The sequence below is a fragment of the Scyliorhinus canicula genome, chromosome 18 (genome assembly GCF_902713615.1).
Source record: "Scyliorhinus canicula chromosome 18, sScyCan1.1, whole genome shotgun sequence".
NCBI classification, from domain to species: domain Eukaryota; kingdom Metazoa; phylum Chordata; class Chondrichthyes; order Carcharhiniformes; family Scyliorhinidae; genus Scyliorhinus; species Scyliorhinus canicula.
In genome coordinates, this window is record NC_052163.1 from 2049220 (window position 1) to 2069813 (window position 20594).

The 20594-nt window shown below is 49.9% G+C and overlaps 1 protein-coding gene across 3 annotated transcripts in view; it reads left to right on the plus strand.

The window, feature by feature from the left end:
- Positions 1-964: 964 nt before the first annotated feature.
- ankrd40 (ankyrin repeat domain 40) overlaps positions 965-20594 on the plus strand; it is a 41653-nt gene continuing 22023 nt past the window's right edge. For all 3 annotated transcript variants that reach the window (XM_038777753.1, XM_038777754.1, XM_038777756.1), the window contains exons 1-4: positions 965-1119; positions 12631-12779; positions 14729-14977; positions 16273-16454. In XM_038777753.1, coding sequence (XP_038633681.1) covers positions 989-1119; positions 12631-12779; positions 14729-14977; positions 16273-16454 — 711 coding nt within the window. In that variant the 5' untranslated portion in view covers positions 965-988. The remainder of the gene's footprint in view (positions 1120-12630; positions 12780-14728; positions 14978-16272; positions 16455-20594) is intronic.

The window sequence follows — 20594 nt, forward strand, 5'->3', positions numbered from 1 at the left end:
GGGCGGGGCTGGCGTCCGGGAGGCGGGGTCAGCATAATGGACGAAGCTAACGCCCTGTGGGCGAGGTCAGCGACCGGGGGCGGGACTGGTGTCCGGGAGGCGGGGCTGGCGCCCGGGGGGCGGGGCACGGCGCAAGGGGCGGGGCTGGCACCCGGGGGCGGGCACAGCGCCATGGTGCGGGCCTGGCGCATGGCGGCTGGGGTATGACGTCATGGGCAGGGCTTGCACCCGGGGGCGGGGCTGGCGTCAGGGGCGGAGCTTGCACCGGGGGGCGGGGCTGGCGTCAGGGGCGGAGCTGGCACCCGGGGGCGGGGCTGGCGTCAGGGGCGGAGCTGGCACCCGGGGGCGGGGCTGGCGTCAGGGGCTGAGCTGGCACCCGGGGGCGGGGCTGGCGTCAGGGGCGGAGCTGGCACCCGGGGGCGGGGCTGGCGTCAGGGGCCGAGCCGGTACCCGGCAGTGGGAACAGCGCCAGGGGGCGGAGCAGGCATTCGGTTGACGGGCCTGGCTCCCCCGGGCGGGGCACTGCGCCGTTGGGGGCGTTTGTGGCTCCGGGGGATGGTGCTGGCGTCCGGGAGGCGGGGCTGGCGCCCGGGGGGCGGGGCTGGCGCCCGGGGGGCGGGGCTGGCGCCCGGGGGGCGGGGCTGGCGCCCGGGGGCGGGGTTGGCGCCTAGGGGGCGGGGCTGGCGGGCCTGGTTCCCGGGGGCGCGGGGCTGGCGGCCGGGGGGGCGGGGCTGGCGCCTGGGGGGCGGGGCTGGCGCCTGGGGGGGCGGGGCTGGCGCCTGGGGGGGCGGGGCTGGCGCCTGGGGGGCGGGGCTGGCGCCTGGGTGGCGGGGCTGGCGCCGGGGAGGCGGGGCTGGCGTCCGGGAGGCGGGGCTGGCGCCCGGGGGGCGGGGCTGGCGTCCGGGGGGCGGGGCTGGCGCCCGGGGGGCGGGGCTGGCGCCCGGGGGGCGGGGCTGGCGCCTGGGGGGCGGGCTCAGCTCTGGTATCGATGGCGGCCGATTCCCAAGTTGAGTTGGATGAGAGGCTCAGGGAGGCCTCGAGTATCGGGGACCTGCTGTCCATGCGGGAGCTGCTGGGCCGCGGGGCCCGAGTGAACGGACAAAACCCGGTGAACGGCTGGTAAGTGAAAACCCGCAGGTACTGAGGGAGCTGCTCTGTCAGAGGGTCAGTACTGAGGGAATGCCGCACTGTCAGAGGGTCAGTACTGAGGGAGTGCCGCACTGTCAGAGGGTCAGTACTGAGGGAGTGCTGCACTGTCAGAGGGTCAGTACTGAGGGAGTGCGGCACTGTCAGAGGGTCAGTACTGAGGGAGCTGCTCTGTCAGAGGGTCAGTACTGAGGGAGTGCTGCACTGTCAGAGGGTCAGTACTGAGGGAGTGCCGCACTGTCAGAGGGTCAGTACTGAGGGAATGCCGCACTGTCAGAGGGTCAGTACTGAGGGAGTGCTGCACTGTCAGAGGGTCAGTACTGAGGGAGTGCCGCACTGTCAGAGAGTCAGTACTGAGGGAGTGCCGCACTGTCAGAGGGTCAGTACTGAGGGAGTGCTGCACTGTCAGAGGGTCAGTACTGAGGGAGTGCTGCACTGTCAGAGGGTCAGTACTGAGGGAGTGCCGCACTGTCAGAGAGTCAGTACTGAGGGAGTGCCGCACTGTCAGAGGGTCAGTACTGAGGGAGTGCTGCACTGTCAGAGGGTCAGTACTGAGGGAGTGCCGCACTGTCAGAGGGTCAGTACTGAGGGAGCTGCTCTGTCAGAGGGTCAGTACTGAGGGAGCGCTGCACTGTCAGAGGGTCAGTACTGAGGGAGTGCCGCACTGTCAGAGGGTCAGTACTGAGGGAGCTGCTCTGTCAGAGGGTCAGTACTGAGGGAGTGCTGCACTGTCAGAGGGTCAGTACTGAGGGAGTGCTGCACTGTCAGAGGGTCAGTACTGAGGGAGCTGCTCTGTCAGAGGGTCAGTACTGAGGGAGTGCTGCACTGTCAGAGGGTCAGTACTGAGGGAGTGCTGCACTGTCAGAGGGTCAGTACTGAGGGAGCTGCTCTGTCAGAGGGTCAGTACTGAGGGAGTGCCGCACTGTCAGAGGGTCAGTACTGAGGGAGTGCCGCACTGTCAGAGGGTCAGTACTGAGGGAGTGCTGCACTGTCAGAGGGTCAGTACTGAGGGAGTGCTGCTCTGTCAGAGGGTCAGTACTGAGGGAGTGCTGCTCTGTCAGAGGGTCAGTACTGAGGGAGCTCTGCACTGTCAGAGGGTCAGTACTGAGGGAGCTGCTCTGTCAGAGGGTCAGTACTGAGGGAGCGCTGCACTGTCAGAGGGTCAGTACTGAGGGAGCTGCACTGTCAGAGGGTCAGTACTAAGGGAGTGCCGCACTGTCAGAGGGTCAGTACTGAGGGAGTGCCGCACTGTCAGAGGGTCAGTACTGAGGGAGTGCCGCACTGTCAGAGGGTCAGTACTGAGGGAGTGCTGCTCTGTCAGAGGGTCAGTACTAAGGGAGTGCCGCACTGTCAGAGGGTCAGTACTGAGGGGAGTGCCGCACTGTCAGAGGGTCAGTACTGAGGGAGTGCCGCACTGTCAGAGGGTCAGTACTGAGGGAGTGCCGCACTGTCAGAGGGTCAGTACTGAGGGAGTGCCGCACTGTCAGAGGGTCAGTACTGAGGGAGTGCTGCACTGTCAGAGGGTCAGTACTGAGGGAGCCGCACTGTCAGAGGGTCAGTACTGAGGGAGTGCCGCACTGTCAGAGGGTCAGTACTGAGGGAGTGCTGCACTGTCAGAGGGTCAGTACTGAGGGAGCCGCACTGTCAGAGGGTCAGTACTGAGGGAGTGCTGCACTGTCAGAGGGTCAGTACTGAGGGAGTGCCGCACTGTCAGAGGGTCAGTACTGAGGGAGTGCCGCACTGTCAGAGGGTCAGTACTGAGGGAGTGCCGCACTGTCAGAGGGTCAGTACTGAGGGAGTGCCGCACTGTCAGAGGGTCAGTACTGAGGGAGTGCCGCACTGTCAGAGGGTCAGTACTGAGGGAGTGCCGCACTGTCAGAGGGTCATGTACTGAAGGGAGTGCTGGACTGTCAGAGGGTCAGTACTGAGGGAGCTGCGCACTGTCAGAGGGTCAGTACTGAGGGAGTGCTGCACTGTCAGAGGGTCAGTACTGAGGGAGTGCTGGACTGTCAGAGGGTCAGTACTGAGGGAGCTGCACTGTCAGAGGGTCAGTACTGAGGGAGTGCTGCACTGTCAGAGGGTCAGTACTGAGGGAGTGCTGGACTGTCAGAGGGTCAGTACTGAGGGAGCTGCACTGTCAGAGGGTCAGTACTGAGGGAGTGCTGCACTGTCAGAGGGTCAGTACTGAGGGAGTGCTGCACTGTCAGAGGGTCAGTACTGAGGGAGTGCTGCACTGTCAGAGGGTCAGTACTGAGGGAGTGCTGCACTGTCAGAGGGTCAGTACTGAGGGAGTGCCGCACTGTCAGAGGCTCAGTACTGAGGGAGTGCTGCACTGTCAGAGGGTCAGTACTGAGGGAGTGCCGCACTGTCAGAGGGTCAGTACTGAGGGAGTGCCGCCCTGTCAGAGGCTCAGTACTGAGGGAGTGCTGCACTGTCAGAGGGTCAGTACTGAGGGAGTGCCGCACTGTCAGAGGCTCAGTACTGAGGGAGTGCTGCACTGTCAGAGGGTCAGTACTGAGGGCGTGCCGCACTGTCAGAGGGTCAGTACTGAGGGAGTGCCGCACTGTCAGAGGGTCAGTACTGAGGGAGTGCTGCACTGTCAGAGGGTCAGTACTGAGGGAGTGCTGCACTGTCAGAGGGTCAGTACTGAGGGAGTGCCGCACTGTCAGAGGGTCAGTACTGAGGGAGTGCCGCACTGTCAGAGGGTCAGTACTGAGGGAGTGCTGCACTGTCAGAGGGTCAGTACTGAGGGAGTGCCGCACTGTCAGAGGGTCGGTACTGAGGGAGTGCTGCACTGTCAGAGGGTCAGTACTGAGGGAGCCGCACTGTCAGATGGTCAGTACTGAGGGAGTGCTGCTCTGTCAGAGGGTCAGTACTGAGGGAGAGCTGCACTGTCAGAGGGTCAATACTGAGGTAGTGCTGTACTGTCAGAGGGTCAGTACTGAGGGAGCCGCACTGTCAGAGGGTCAGTACTGAGTGAGTGCCGCACTGTCAGAGGGTCAGTACTGAGGGAGTGCCGCACTGTCAGAGGGTCAGTACTGAGGGAGTGCTGCACTGCCAGAGGGTCAGTACTGAGGGAGTGCCGCACTGTCAGAGGGTCAGTACTGAGGGAGTGCTGCACTGTCCGAGGGTCAGTACTGAGGGAGTGCCGCACTGTCAGAGGGTCAGTACTGAGGGAGTGCCGCACTGTCAGAGAGTCAGTACTGAGGGAGTGCTGCACTGTCAGAGGGTCAGTACTGAGGGAGTGCTGCACTGTCAGAGGGTCAGTACTGAGGGAGTGCTGCACTGTCAGAGGGTCAGTACTGAGGGAGCTGCACTGTCAGAGGGTCAGTACTGAGGAAGGCCGCACTGTCAGAGGGTCAGTACTGAGGGAGCGCTGCACTGTCAGAGGGTCAGTACTGAGGGAGTGCCGCACTGTCAGAGGGTCGGTACTGAGGGAGTGCTGCACTGTCAGAGGGTCAGTACTGAGGGAGCCGCACTGTCAGATGGTCAGTACTGAGGGAGTGCCGCACTGTCAGAGAGTCAGTACTGAGGGAGTGCTGCACTGTCAGAGGGTCAGTACTGAGGGAGTGCTGCACTGTCAGAGGGTCAGTACTGAGGGAGCGCTGCACTGTCAGAGGGTCAGTACTGAGGGAGCGCTGCACTGCCAGAGGGTCAGTACTGAGGGAGTGCCGCACTGTCAGAGGGTCAGTACTGAGGGAGCTGCACTGTCAGAGGGTCAGTACTGAGGGAGGCCGCACTGTCAGAGGGTCAGTACTGAGGGAGCGCTGCACTGTCAGAGGGTCAGTACTGAGGGAGTGCCCCACTGTCAGAGGGTCAGTACTGAGGGAGTGCTATACTGTCAGAGGGTCAGTACTGAGGGAGTACCACACTGTCAGAGGGTCAGTACTGAGGGAGTGCTGCACTGTCAGAGGGTCAGTACTGAGTGAGTGCTGCACTGTCATAGGGCCAGCACTGAGGGTGCGCTGCACTGTTGGAGGGTCAGTACCGAGGGAGTGCCGCACTGTCAGAGGGTGTGGAAGGGAAGTCAATGAGTTGCCCACTTGGACGCATGCCGGGTAATGCTTCACTATAGTTTAACATTGCTTTTGAACTGAAATAAGTAGGTGAGGTATCGTGAACAAAATACTGCTTAATATTTTGACTCGGCCTTATTATGATAAGTTGTTCTTCTGAAGGACAACAAAATGAACACTCAAGTTGTTTTTAAACCAAGGCGCAAAACATTGATATTTATCTCTTCAAAGTTGTTTATTTGACACTATAAATATAATAGTTTTCAAGTGTATAACTCAGAGTGATGTGGAATGGCTATGCAGCCAGACTATTCCTCTCTCCGCAAATATTTGTGCAAATAAATTTCCTTAAATCGAACCTCGAAGAATCTGTCTTTATTATAATTTCCACGACAATTACTGTCCCCGCTTCTCTTGCCCTTGTCACCCTGCTGAGGTGCCCACCCCCCTGATAATTCTAGTTTAAATCCTCACCTATCACACTCGCAAATGACCCCCCTAGGACATCAGTCCCAGGTCCTGCCCAGGTGTAACCTGTCCAGTTTGTACAGGTCCCACTTCCCGCAGAACCGGTCCCAATGTCCCAGGAAACTGAAACCCTCCCCCTGACACCATCTCGTATTCTTCCAATATATCCTGCTATTTCTACTCTGACTAGCACGTAGCACTGGTAGTAATCCTTCGAACACTATCTTTAAGGTCCAATTTTTCAACTTGCTTCCTAATTCCGTATGTTTTGCATTTCGGACCTTGCCCCTTTTTTTACCTATGTAGTTGGTATCGATGTGTACCACGACCACCGACCGATCGCCCTCCCCCTCCAGAATGTCCTGTATCTGCTCCGAGGCATCTTTGATCTTAGCACCAGGGAGGCAACGCACCAGGGAGGCGACGCACCATCCTGGAGTCTTGTTTGTGACCACAGGAACACTTATCTGTTTTTGTTCATGAGTCACTGGCACCGACACAGGGGAAAGTGGGAATAGTACTCTTGGGATGATCTTCACCGGAACCCTGCTGGGACCAGCGCCACATACATGGAGAAGCAGAAGCTTTTAATCTGAATAGTGGGGCAAGGGATCAAATTGGGAAAGATTTGGTAAATTAAAGAGAACAGAAGGCTCAAATATAAATAAATAAGTACAATCTGATAGTCAATATAGAGGCATAGCTGCAGGATGACCTAAATAAAGAACTTAAAATTGAGAGGCACGTTACATTTAGGACGGACACAAAGCCATGAAAAGGGGAAGAGGTAGCTCGGTTAATGAATGATGGTATCAGTACAATATAGAGGGATGACCTGAGTTCACCAAACCAGGATGTAGAAGCGGTTTGGGTGGAGTTGAGAAACATTAAAGGTAAGAAATCACTTATGGTAATGGTGTACACCCACCCCGAACAGTAACCACATGGCAGGATGGGTTACAAAGAAAGGTATGGCAATAATCATGGGGGATTTGCATCTACATATAGACTGGGATAATCAGATGGGCAAAGGTAGCGTGAATGAGGAGTTTATAAAATGTTTCCGTGATAGTTTCTTAGAACAGCATATTCTGGAGCCAAGCAAAGGGCTTTGCTAGATTTGGTATTGTGCAACGAGATATGATTAATTAATTACCTCAAATTCATTAATTACCCGAGTTCAATTCCAGCCTTGGGTGACTGTCTGTGTGGAGTTTGGACATAATACAACCTTTATTGTCACAAGTAGGCTTACATTCACACTGCAATGAAGTTACTGTGGAAAGCCCCAAGTCGCCACATTTGGGTACACAGAGGGTGAATTCAGAATGTCCAACAGCACATCTTTCGGGACTTGTGGGAGGAAACCGGAGCACCCGGAGGAAACCCACACAGTCATGGGGAGAACGTGCAGACTCCACACAGACAGTGACCCAAGCCAGGAATCGAACCTGGGACCCTGGCGCTGTGAAGCAATAGTGCTAACCACTACCGTGCCACCCTTAGTGAAGGCACCCCAAATATCAGCGGTCACAACATGTTTGAATTTTACATTTGTTTTGGGGAAGAGAGGAGTGGGTCTAAGAATAGTATTTGAAACTGAAGTAAGGGCAATTGCAAGGGCATGAAAGCAGAGCTGGCTAAAGTGAACAGGCAAATTAGGTTAAGGATAGGTCCACAGAGATGCAGTGTTGGACATTTAAGGGGATATTTCAGAATAGACAGATAGATACATTCCAACAAGGTAGAAAAATTTCAAGGGGAGGATCCACCATCAGTGGTTAACTAAAAAAGTTACAGGTAGTATCAAACTTAAAGAAAAAGCTTATAATTGTGCAAAGATCAGAAGATAGAAAGAATATAAAAATCAAACAGAGAGAAAGCTAGCTGGAAATATAAAGACAGAGTTTTCATAGATACAAAAAAAGTGAGCATTAATCCTATAGAAAGTAAGTCTGGGGAATTAATAATGGAAACTAAGGAGATGGCTGATTAATTGAACTGGTATTTTGCAACTGTTTTCACAATAGAGGATACAAGTTGTTAGCATCTGGCTGCTGTGGAGTAGAGTCAGGAGCTCTGCTCCTTTTCCCAAACACCATTACTTTTCCTTGAACACACACTGCACCATCATCACCTCACATGCTCCAAAGGCCACCTGGGGCCTCTTTACATATCAGTGCCAATTATTGGATCAATGAGGCATCTAATTGGAATGCTTCTTAACCCATTCCTTAACACAAGCTGCATCCCAGAAATACCTGTGAATCAGGAAATGGAGGGAGGGAGGAGCTGGTGAGATTCTTGATGCATTAATTTTAATTTTCCAAAATTCTCTAGATTCTAGGGACATAGGAGCAGACGTAGGCAATTCAGCCCTCCGAGCTTGCTCCGCCATTCAACTAAATCATCGCTGATCTCTTCCTGGTCTCAAATCTATCTCCCCGTCTGCTCGCCATAACCCTTTAACCCATTTAAAAAAAAAATTTAGAGTACCCAATTATTATTTTTTCCAATTAAGGGGCAATTTAGCGTGGCCAATCCACCTAACCACATCTTTTTGGGTTGTGGGGGTGAAACCCACGCAGACACGGGGAGAATGTGCAAACTCCACACAGACAGTGACCCAGAGCTGGGATTCGAACCCTAGTGCTAACCACTGCACCACTGTGCTGCCCTCCTTGAACCCTTCTTGAAACCATTTAATAACTGATTCCACCGCACTATGGGGCAGCGAGTTCCACAAATTCACCACCCTCTGCGAGAAGTAGTTCCTCCTCATCTCAGTTCTAAATCTCCCGCCTCTCAACGTATATCCATGGCCTCTGGTTCTAGATTGCCCCACAAGGAGGAACATTTGGTCTACCTTTACTTTATTAATCCCTTTTAGTATTTTATGTACCTCGAACAGATCCCCTCTCATTCTTCTAAACTCCAACGAGTATAAACCCAAACTGTTTAATCTCTCCCAAAACGTCAACCCTTTCATCCCTGGAATCAATCTGGTGAACCTCCTCTGAACTGCCTCCAATGCCACCACATTTTTCCTCAAATAAGGAGACCAAAACTGGACACAATACTCCAGATGTGGCCTCACCAACACCCTATATCCTCGTTCCATTAAATTGGAAAATTGCAAATTAACTCCTTTGGATATATTCACGGTAATCAGGCAGAGTCAAAGGGAAATCATGTTTAAACAACTTATTGAAGTTTTTTGAAGAAGTAGATTGTGCTGTGGATAAAGGGGAACCGGTGGATGTAACGTACTTAGATTTCCAGAAGGCATTTGATAATGTGCCACATTAAAGGTTTGTGTGGAAAACTGAAGCTCATGGTGTAGGGGGTAACATATTGGCATGGACAGATGATGGGCTGCTTAACGGGAAACAGAGTAAGCATAAGGGGCTGGTTTAGCTCATTCGGCTAAATCGCTGGCTTTTAAAGCAGACCAAGCAGGCCAGCAGCACGGTTCGATTCCCGTACCAGCCTCGCCGGACAGGCACCGGAATGTGGCGACTGGGGGCTTTTCACAGTAACTTCATTGAAGTCTACTCGTGACAATAAGCGATTTTCATTTAATTTCATAAATGTTTTTTCTGGTTGTCTGGATGTAACGAGTGATGTGCCACAGCAATCAGTGCTGGGGCCTCAACCCTGTAACAATTTTTATAAATGACTTGGAGGAAGAGGCAGAATATATTGCTGCTGGATTTATTGAAAACACAAAGATAGGATAGGTAAGAAAGTAAGTTGTGAAGAGGACATATGGAAGCTACAAAGGGATATCAAAGCAATATACTGCAGATGCTGGAAATCTGAAATAAAAACTGAAAATGCTGGGAAAACTCAGCAGGTCTGTGGAGAGGGAAACAAGAGTTTAAAACAAAAAGTATTTTTATGCAGCTTTTTCAATTTTATGCAAAATGATCATAAACTACCTGCAACCCTCCACCCCCCCCCCCACCTGAACCAAAAAGACCCCAACAAACACCCCCCGCCCACTAACGCTCCCCCCCCCTCCACAACACCCCTCCGTGACAACTAACGGTGACCAGGAGAGTTTTGGGAAGAGTCTGAAGAAGAGTCTCTCAGACTCAAAACTTTAACACTTTCTACAAAGGGATATAAAGGTAGATTAAATGAATGACCAATGGAGTATAATGTGGGAAAATATGAAATGGTCCATTCTGTCAGGGAGAATACAAATGAAGCTTATATTTCAATGGTGAAACATTCATGGTGCAGAGGGACCTGGGTGTGGTAAGGGTCCTTTTTTCTTGTTTATTCCATGACTATTCCCTTATTTTCCCTTTTTTTTATTTCTGCTGTTACATTTTTGATCCATGGCTGTTTAATGGACCTGTGACTTTAAGGCAAAGCAGTCTGTGCCTTTAAGGCAAAGCAGTCTGTGCCTTTAATTCAAACAGGAAGATCGGGAAGGCTGTGCTGTTTTATACTGACCCGGATTGATTGATGTGGCTGGTGATCTGCCCAGTAACGGGTGGTGATTGGATATTATCGACTGGAATGTTTCTGAGGGCCACCAGGTTCCGTTTTAGTTTCACTTTGATTCTGCAGTCTGGGTGGAAGATTCCGACTAATTCTGTCCAAACGATCCAGCTAAACTCTCTCCATAAGGCCACTGAGAAGTGATTTTCTCTCTCCAGTAGGTCTGGGTGCCATTCTCTTGGAACTGTAAAGACTTGAAGTCGAACCGTGGGCTCGAAGCAGGGTTTGATGTCAGGAAATGTGTCTGAAGAAAATAATAGGCCTGAATGTGAAACTTCAAGTTGAAGGCCCAGTTTAATAAGAACTAAAGTGACTCTCCAGAAGGCTTGCTTCCTCTACGTACCATGCTAAATGAATGGCTCTGCAAGGAAGATCTGCACCAACTATAAACCAGAGGCTTTGATCACCCAGCTTGCTGTGAGGAAAGCCTGCTACAGAACCACCATTGGAAGCAAAGACTCCTTATCTTTTGATCCTCATCCTTATTATTTCCCCCTTCCCCCTTTGTGATTGTGTTGTGTGTGTGGGTAGAGGGTGGGGAAAGGGGGCAGTAAGTTAGCTTGTTACTCGGTTTCAGTTACTGCATATTTTACCTTTTATAAATAAACAGTAATTGTGATGTAACTTACAAACCTGGTGACTGTAATTATTGGGCAGCCAAGGGCCAAAGATTTCAGCAATTTTTATAAGATTTATTGGTTAATTTACTTGTGTTGTGACACTGGGGCCTGTGAGCTGGTATTGACCGTGCTCTGGCCCAGGGTGGCGTAACAGTGTATAAATCACAAAAGGCTAGTGTACAGGTACAGCAAGTAATTAGGAAAACTAACTAAAAATAGGGAGATGATGCTTCAGTTATTGCTGGAAACACACCTGGAGTACTGTGTACAGTATTGATCACCTTATTTAAGGAAGGGCGTAAATGCATTGGAAGCAGTTCAAAGAAGGTTTACCAGATTGATACCTAGAATGGGGGATTGCCTTCGGAGGAAAGGTTGGACAGGTTAGACTTGTATCTGCTAGAGTTTAGAATAGAAGAGTAAGAGGCAACTTGATTGAGACAGATAAGATTCTCAAGGGCCTTGGTACGATGGATGTGAAAAGAATGCTTCAACTTGTGAGAAAATCTAGAACTAGAGGTCACTGTTTTTAAACCATTTCAGACAGAGATGAGGAAAAATCTTTTGTCTGAGGGGGGTGAGTGTTCGGAACTCTCTTTCCCTCAAAAGGCGGTGGAAGCAAAATCTTTGAATATTTTTAAGGCAGAGCGAGATAGATTCTTCATTAACAAGCGGGGAGGGGTGAAAGGTTATTGGAGGTCGGCAGGAATGTGGGGTTGAGGTTACAATCAGATTAGCCACGATCTTATTGAATGGCGGAGCAGACTCGAGGGGCAGAGTGGCCCCCTCCTCCTAATTTGTGCGCTGGTCAGTATTGATGTTTGTGATCGCTTGCTGGGCGCTAATTTATAATAATGTTTATTAACGTTAACATTGCAATGAAGAGGGCAGCACGGTGGCACAGTGGGTTAGCATTGCTGCCTACGGCGCTGAGGACCTGGGTTCGATCCCGGCTCTGGGTCACTGTCTGTGAGGAGTTTGCACATTCTCCCCGTGTCTGCGTGGGTTTCGCCCCCACAACCCAAAGATGTGCAGGTTAGGTGGATTGGCCATACTAAATTTCCCCTGAATTGGAAATAAATAATTGGGTACTCTAAATTTATTTTTTAAAAAACAAAAAACAACATTGCAATGAAGTTGCTGTTTTCCTAACTGGCAGCACTGACTCAGAGAATCCCTACAGTGCAGAAGGAGGCCATTCGGCCCACCTAGACTGCACTGACCCTCTGAAAGAGCATCCTACCTATACCCAATCCCCCAACCTATCCCCATAACCCCACCTAGAGGCAATTTAGCACGGCCAATCCATCTAACCTGCACATGGTTGGACTGTGGGAGTAAACCGGAGCACCCGGAGGAAACCCACGCAGACACGGGGAAAACGTGCAGACTCCGCACAGACAGTGATCTGAGGCCGGAATTGAACCCGGGACCCTGGAGATTGTAAGGCAGCAGTGCTGACCACTGTGGCACTGTGATGCCCCTAATTAATAACCGCATTTTAAAACGTGTGCACGATTTGTGATGTCCTGGGGTTGTGAATTGTGCTATTGAAATGTAAGTTCTTTTTCCCTAGAATATTCACACCAATACTGTCTCTGTTTATTATTTCTGGGGATGTCATATGCTTGTGTTTGAAAACAATAAGTATTAGTGAGTTCACTAATCGTGAACTGTGGAAATCTTTAGTTTCAGTTCTTTATTTTTACACTCATGGTGTGATGGTGATCCACCCCACCTCCCTATCAGAAAGAGTGACCATCATTCCAATCCGAATCCACACAAACACTCCCCTTTTACTGAGCTGTGTAGTTGTTTCTGTGCCCTGTGTTGTTGACTGTCCTTTGATCGTGTTGCTTGCCTTACAGGACCTGTTTGCATTGGGCTTGCAAACGTGGTCATGGCCAGATCGTGTCAGACTTGCTTGATGCTGGGGCTGATAAAGACATCCTCACAAACAAAGGGGAAAGTGCAGCACGGCTCACCATGAAACCGGAAATCCGCGCATTGTTAGGAGGTGACTTGCTGATACTTTTATTCTTCCTCTTACCCTGGCAGTCGGTGCACCACGTTTTCTGTCTACCTGGCTCAGTTTTGTTTCACCCTGAAATTCTCATCTCTGCATATCTCTCGGGTGTTCTATTGTCTAATGTCAAATATCCTGACAGGGACAGCCTCCCATCTCACTGTAAACATCAACTCATCCCAAATCCCAATGTTCATCCATCAGTCTTTTCCCTCTCTGACCTTACTCTGGAACCCAGTACAACAAAACTTATTTTGTGTTGAAATCTCTCCAGGGTATCGATCCTCCCTATCTCTGTAACTTCCTCCATTGTGCATGGTGGTTATGTTATTGGACAAGTAATCCAGAAGCCTGGTCTAATGAACAGTGGCCATGTTTCCCTGATTTTCAATGGCATTACTATTGCTGAAATCCCATTAACATCCTGAGGATTATTATTGACTGTCCTGGATCTGCCATATAAACTGTGGCTACAAGAGTAGGCCAGAGGTTGGGAATTCTGTGGTGAGCAACTCCTGGCTCCCCAAAGCCTGTCCACCATCTACAAGGCACAATTCAGAAATGTGATGGAATACTCCCCACTTGCCAGGGTGAGTGCAGCTCCAACAGCAGTCAAGAAACTCGACACCATCCAGGACAAAGCAGCCCAGCTTGAGTATCAGCCTATCAACCATCTTAAACAATCGCTCCCTCCATCACCCACGCACAGTGACAGCCGTGTGTACCATCCACAATATGCACTGCAGCAATTCACCAAGCTTCCCTCAACAGCATCTTCTGATCCACGACCACAACCATCTAGAAGGACAAGGGCAGCAGATACCTGGGAACACCACCACCTGGAGGTTTCCCTCCAAGTCACTCACCATCCTGACTCTGAAATATATTGGTTATTCCTTCACCGTCACTGGGACAAAATCCTTGAAGTCCCTCCCTAACAGCGTACACCAAATTGACTGCAGCAGTTCAAGAAGACAGCGCACCACCATTTTCTCAAGGGCAATGGGGGATAGACAATAAATGCTGACCTGGTCAGCAATGCCCATATTCCATAAATTAAAGGAAATCTCTCCAAGAACTTGGTGCTTTCCAATTTTGGCCTGTTCAGTTATCCTAAACTCTGGAATTTCCTCCTTGCAGCTCGCCACCTCTCTAACTTTCTCTTCCTTCGTGACACTTGTTAAAATCTACCTCTTTGACCAGGTTCGAAAGGGAAAGTGCTGGAAAATCTCAGCAGGTCTGGCAGCATCTGTAGGGAGAGAAAACAGCCGACGTTTAACGTCGGCTCTTTTCTCTCCCTACAGATGCTGCCAGACTTGCTGAGATTTTCCAGCATTTTCCCTTTCGTTTCAGATTCCAGCATCCGCAGTAATTTGCTTTTACTCTTTGACCAGGTTTTTGGTCACGTTCAGCCGTGGCTCAAAGGATAGCTCCCTCGCCTCTGAGTCAGAAGGTTGTTGGTTCAAGTCGCACTCCATGAACTTGAGAAAAAATTCTCGGCTGACAATTGAGTGCAGTACTGAGGAAGTGCTACCCTGTCAGAGGTCTCACATTCCGATAAATAGCATTAAACCAAGGACCTGGCTGTTCCCTCAGGTGAATGTAAAAGATCCCACAGCCACCTCAATCAAGATCACAAACACAAATTACCTGGTCCTTTTTACATTGCTGTTTGTACACAAATTGGCTGCTGGATTCTGTAAATTACATCAGTAAAGTATTTCATCGGCTGCAAAGTATTTTGTTATATCTAGTAAATGCAAATATTTCCTTATTTCTTTACCTGCCCTAATATATTCTCATGTAGCTGCATCAAATTGTATCTGCTAATGCTGCTGAGAAGCACCTTGGCAAGTGTAACTACATTAAAGGTGCTATCTAAATGCAAGCTGTTATTGTGGTGAAGATGGTGCTCACTGTTGTTTACTCTTTCTCTGCAGTTGATGAGGATTCGGAGGCTGTGGTTAATGGAGAAGCTGAGCTCCCGTTCCTGCCCAACTACCTGGCAAATCCCTGCTTCCCGTACATGGGGAGCCAGGAAGCCGACAGCTCCCAGACTGCCGCTACTGGCTCACCAAAGGCTCTCAAACCATCACCAATGCTGCAAGTACAGAATGGGCCACCACCAGGACCCCCAGCCACTTTTCAGCCACTATTCTTTACTGGGACTTTCCCTGTAAATGAGCGAGGTATGGATACTGGGTGCATGACAGACTGTGTGTTCAGAGAAAGGTCACACAGACTCCCAGCACACTCGGCAGTGGTAGTACATGTTTATGCTTCTGCCCTGTACACATGACAGCGATTAACACAGTACAGAATATACCCGGGACACTCTCCAGGATATACACAGAACAATGATTAACACTCTCCAGAATATACACTTGACAGCAATTAACTCACTACAGAATATACAAAGGACAGCAATTAATACCCTCCGGAATACACACAGGACAGCAATAAACACAGTACAGAATATACACAGGACAGCCATTAACACAATACAGAATATACACAGGACAGCCATTAACACAGTACAGAATATACACAGGACAGCAATAAACACAGTACAGAATATACACAGGACAGCCATTAACACAATACAGAATATACACAGGACAGCCATTAACACAGTACAGAATATACACAGGACAGCAATAAACACAGTACAGAATATACACAGGACAGCCATTAACACAATACAGAATATACACAGGACAGCCATTAACACAGTACAGAATATACACAGGACAGCAATAAACACAGTACAGAATATACACAGGACAGCCATTAACACAGTACAGAATATACACAGGACAGCAATAAACACAGTACAGAATATACACAGGACAGCCATTAACACAATACAGAATATACACAGGACAGCCATTAACACAGTACAGAATATACACAGGACAGCAATAAACACAGTACAGAATATACACAGGACAGCCATTAACACAGTACAGAATATACACAGGCCAGCCATTAACACAGTACAGAATATACACAGGACAGCCATTAATACAGTACAGAATATACACAGGACAGCCATTAACACAGTACAGAATATACACAGGACAGCCATTAACACAGTACAGAATATACACAGGACAGCCATTAACACAGTACAGGATATTTCCATGACTGTGAATAACACCGTGCAGGATATGAAAAGGACAGTGGCTATATGCTATATAGGTAGTGGGTAGCTATAATTCGGTATAGGGTATGTACACTATATACCTGGTCTCACAGAAAGGTGTCAAGAAGCTGTTGGATGTGGTTAATTCTCAGCTGTCCATCTGCTGAAACGGCTCCCGTTATTTATGGGCTCCGATGGAGCAAGAATCAGAAATTCCTGAGCTTGAGATTATAGACTGGGATAACACTTTGAGATGGGGCAGAGCACCTGTTCAAAGGAAGACATGGCTTGAAACCCATGATTCTCCGCTCTAAGCCGCTGTTGTCTCTGTCCTTGCAGAACTGATATTGAAAGTTCGCATTCAGAATCCTGCCATCCGGGACAATGACTTCATTGAGGTGGAGCTCGATCGAACGGAACTCACCTACCAGGCACTACTCACAGTGAGCTGCCGGGAGCTTGATGTCCATCCTGAGCAAGTGGAAAAGATCAGGAAACTGCCCAACACATTGCTCCGAAAGGTACCAAAAATACCAACACCCCTCACTGTAACACTGATATACCCCTCACCCCTCACTGTAACTCTGATACACTCCACACCCCTCACTGTAACACTGATATACCCCACACCCCTCACTGTAACACTGATATACCCCACACCCCTCACTGTAACACTGATATACCCCCCACCCCTCACTGTAACACTCTGATATACCCCACCCCCCTCACTGTAACACTCTGATATATCCCTCACCCCTCACTGTAACACTCTGATATATCCCTCACCCCTCACTGTAACACTGATATACCCCACACCCCTCACTGTAACACTGATATACCCCACACCCCTCACTGTAACACTCTGATATACCCCACACCCCTCACTGTAACACTGATATACCCCACATCCCTCACTGTAACACTGATATACCCCACACCCCTTACTGTAACACTCTGATATACCCCACACCCCTCACTGTAACACTGATATACCCCACACCCCTCACTGTAACACTCTGATATACCCCACACCCCTCACTGTAACACTGATATACCCCACATCCCTCACTGTAACACTGATATACCCCACACCCCTCACTGTAACACTGATATACCCCACATCCCTCACTGTAACACTGATATACCCCACACCCCTCACTGTAACACTCTGATATACCCCACACCCCTCACTGTGACACTCTGATATACCCCACACCCCTCACTGTAACACTGATATATCCCACACCCCTCACTGTAACACTGATATACCCCACACCCCTCACTGTAACACTGATATACCCCACACCCCTCACTGTAACACTGATATACCCCACACCCCTCACTGTAACACTGATATACCCCACACCCCTCACTGTAACACTGATATACCCCACACCCCTCACTGTAACACTGATATACCCCACACCCCTCACTGTAACACTGATATACCCCACACCCCTCACTGTAACTCTGATATACCCCACACCCCTCACTGTAACACTGATATACCCCACACCCCTCACTGTAACACTCTGATATATCCCACACCCCTCACTGTAACACTGATATACCGCACACCCCTCACTGTAACACTGATATACCCCACACCCCTCACTGTAACTCTGATATACCCCACACACCTCACTGTAACACTCTGATATACCCCACACCCCTCACTATAACACTGATATACCCCACACCCCTCACTGTAACACTGATACACCCCTCACTGTAACACTGCTATACCCCACACCCCTCACTGTAACACTGATATACCCCACACCCCTCACTGTAACACTGATATACCCCACACCCCTCACTGTAACACTGATATACCCCACACCCCTCACTGTAACACTGATATACCCCACACCCCTCACTGTAACACTGATATACCCCACACCCCTCACTGTAACACTGATATACCCCACACCCCTCACTGTAACACTGATATACCCCACACCCCTCACTGTAACACTGATACACCCCTCACTGTAACACTGCTATACCCCACACCCCTCACTGTAACACTGATATACCACACACCCCTCACTGTAACACTGATATACCACACACCCCTCACTGTAACACTGATATACCACACACCCCTCACTGTAACACTGATATACCCCACACCCCTCACTGTAACACTCTGATATACCCCACACCCCTCACTGTAACACTGATATACCACACACCCCTCACTGTAACACTGATATACCCCACACCCCTCACTGTAACACTGATATACCCCTCACTGTAACACTGATATACCCCACACCCCTCACTGTAACTCTCTGATATACCCCACACCCCTCACTGTAACACTGATATACCCCTCACTGTAACACTCTGATATACCTCACTGTAACACTGATATACCCCACACCCCTCACTGTAACACTGCTATACCCCACACCCCTCACTGTAACACTGCTATACCCCACACCCCTCACTGTAACACTGCTATACCCCACACCCCTCACTGTCACACTGATATACCCCACACCCCTCACTGTAACACTGATATACCCCACACCCCTCACTGTAACACTGATATAGCCCACACCCCTCACTGTAACACTAATATACCCCACACCCCTCACTGTAACACTGATATACCCCACACCCCTCACTGTAACACTGATATAGCCCACACCCCTCACTGTAACACTGATATACCCCACACCCCTCACTGTAACACTGATATACCCAACACCCCTCACTGTAACACTGATATACCCCTCACTGTAACACTCTGATATACCCCACACCCCTCACTGTAACACTGATATACCCCACACCCCTCACTGTAACACTCTGATATACCCCACACCCCTCACTGTAACACTGATATACCCCACACCCCTCACTATAACACTGATATACCCCAAACCCCTCACTGTAACACTGATATACCCCACACCCCTCACTGTAACACTCTGATATACCCCACACCCCTCACTGTAACACTGATATACCCCACACCCCTCACTGTAACACTCTGATATACCCCACACCCCTCACTGTAACACTGAGATACCCCACACCCCTCAATGTAACACTGATATACCCCACACCCCTCACTGTAACACTGATATACCCCACACCCCTCACTGTAACACTGATATACCCCTCACTGTAACACTGATATACCCCACACCCCTCACTATAACACTGATATACCCCACACCCCTCACTATAACACTGATATACCCCACACCCCTCACTGTAACACTGATATACCCCACACCCCTCACTGTAACACTGATATAGCCCAAGCCCCTCACTGTAACACTCTGATATTCCCCACACCCCTCACTGTAACACTGATATACCCCACACCTCTCACTGTAACCCTCTGATATACCCCACACCCCTCACTATAACACTGATATACCCCACACCCCTCACTGTAACACTGATATACCCCTCACTGTAACACTCTGATATACCCCACACCCCTCACTGTAACACTCTGATATACCCCACACCCCTCACTGTGACACTCTGATATACCCCACACCTCTCAATGTAACACTCTGATATACCTGACACCCCTCACTGTGACACTCTGATATATCCCACACCCCTCACTGTAACTCTTTGATATATCCCACACCCCTCACTGTAACACTCTTATATACCCCACACCTCTCAATGTAAAACTCTGATATACCCCACACCTCTCATTGTAACGCTCTGATATATCCCACACCCCTCACTGTAACACTCTGATATACCCCACACCCCTCACTGTAACTCTCTGATATATCCCACACCCATCACTGTAACACTCTGATATACCTCACACCCCTCACTGTAACACTGAAATACCCCACACCCCCTCACTGTAACACTGATATATCCCACACCCCTCACTGTAACACTGATATACCCCACACCCCTCACTGTAACACTCTGATATATCCCACACCCCTCACTGTAACACTCTGATAATCCCCACAACCCTCACTGTAACACTCTGATATACCCCTCACTGTAACACTCTGATATACTCCACACCCCTCACTGTAACACTCTGATATACCCCACACCCCCCTCACTGTAACACTGATGTACCCCGCACCCCTCACTGTAACACTCTGATATACTCCACACCCCTCACTGTAACACTGATATACCCCACACACCTCACTGTAACACTGATATACCCCACACCCCTCACTGTAACACTCTGATATACTCCACACCCGCACTGTAACACTGATATACCCCACACCCCTCACTGTAACACTCATATACCCCACACCCCTCACTGTAACGCTCTGATATACTCCACACCCTTCACTGTAACACTCTGATATATCCCACACCCCTCACTGTAACACTCTGATATACCCCACACCCCTCACTGTAACGCTCTGATATATCCCACACCCCTCACTGTAACACTCTGATATACCCCACACCCCTCACTGTAACACTCTGATATACCCCACACCCCTCACTGTAACACTGATATACCCCACACCCCTCACTGTGACACTCTGATATACCCCACACCCCTCACTGTAACACTGATATACCCACACCCCTCACTGTAACACTGATATACCCCTCACTGTAACGCTCTGATATATCCCACACCCCCTCACTGTAACACTCTGATATACTCCACACCCCTCACTGTAACACTC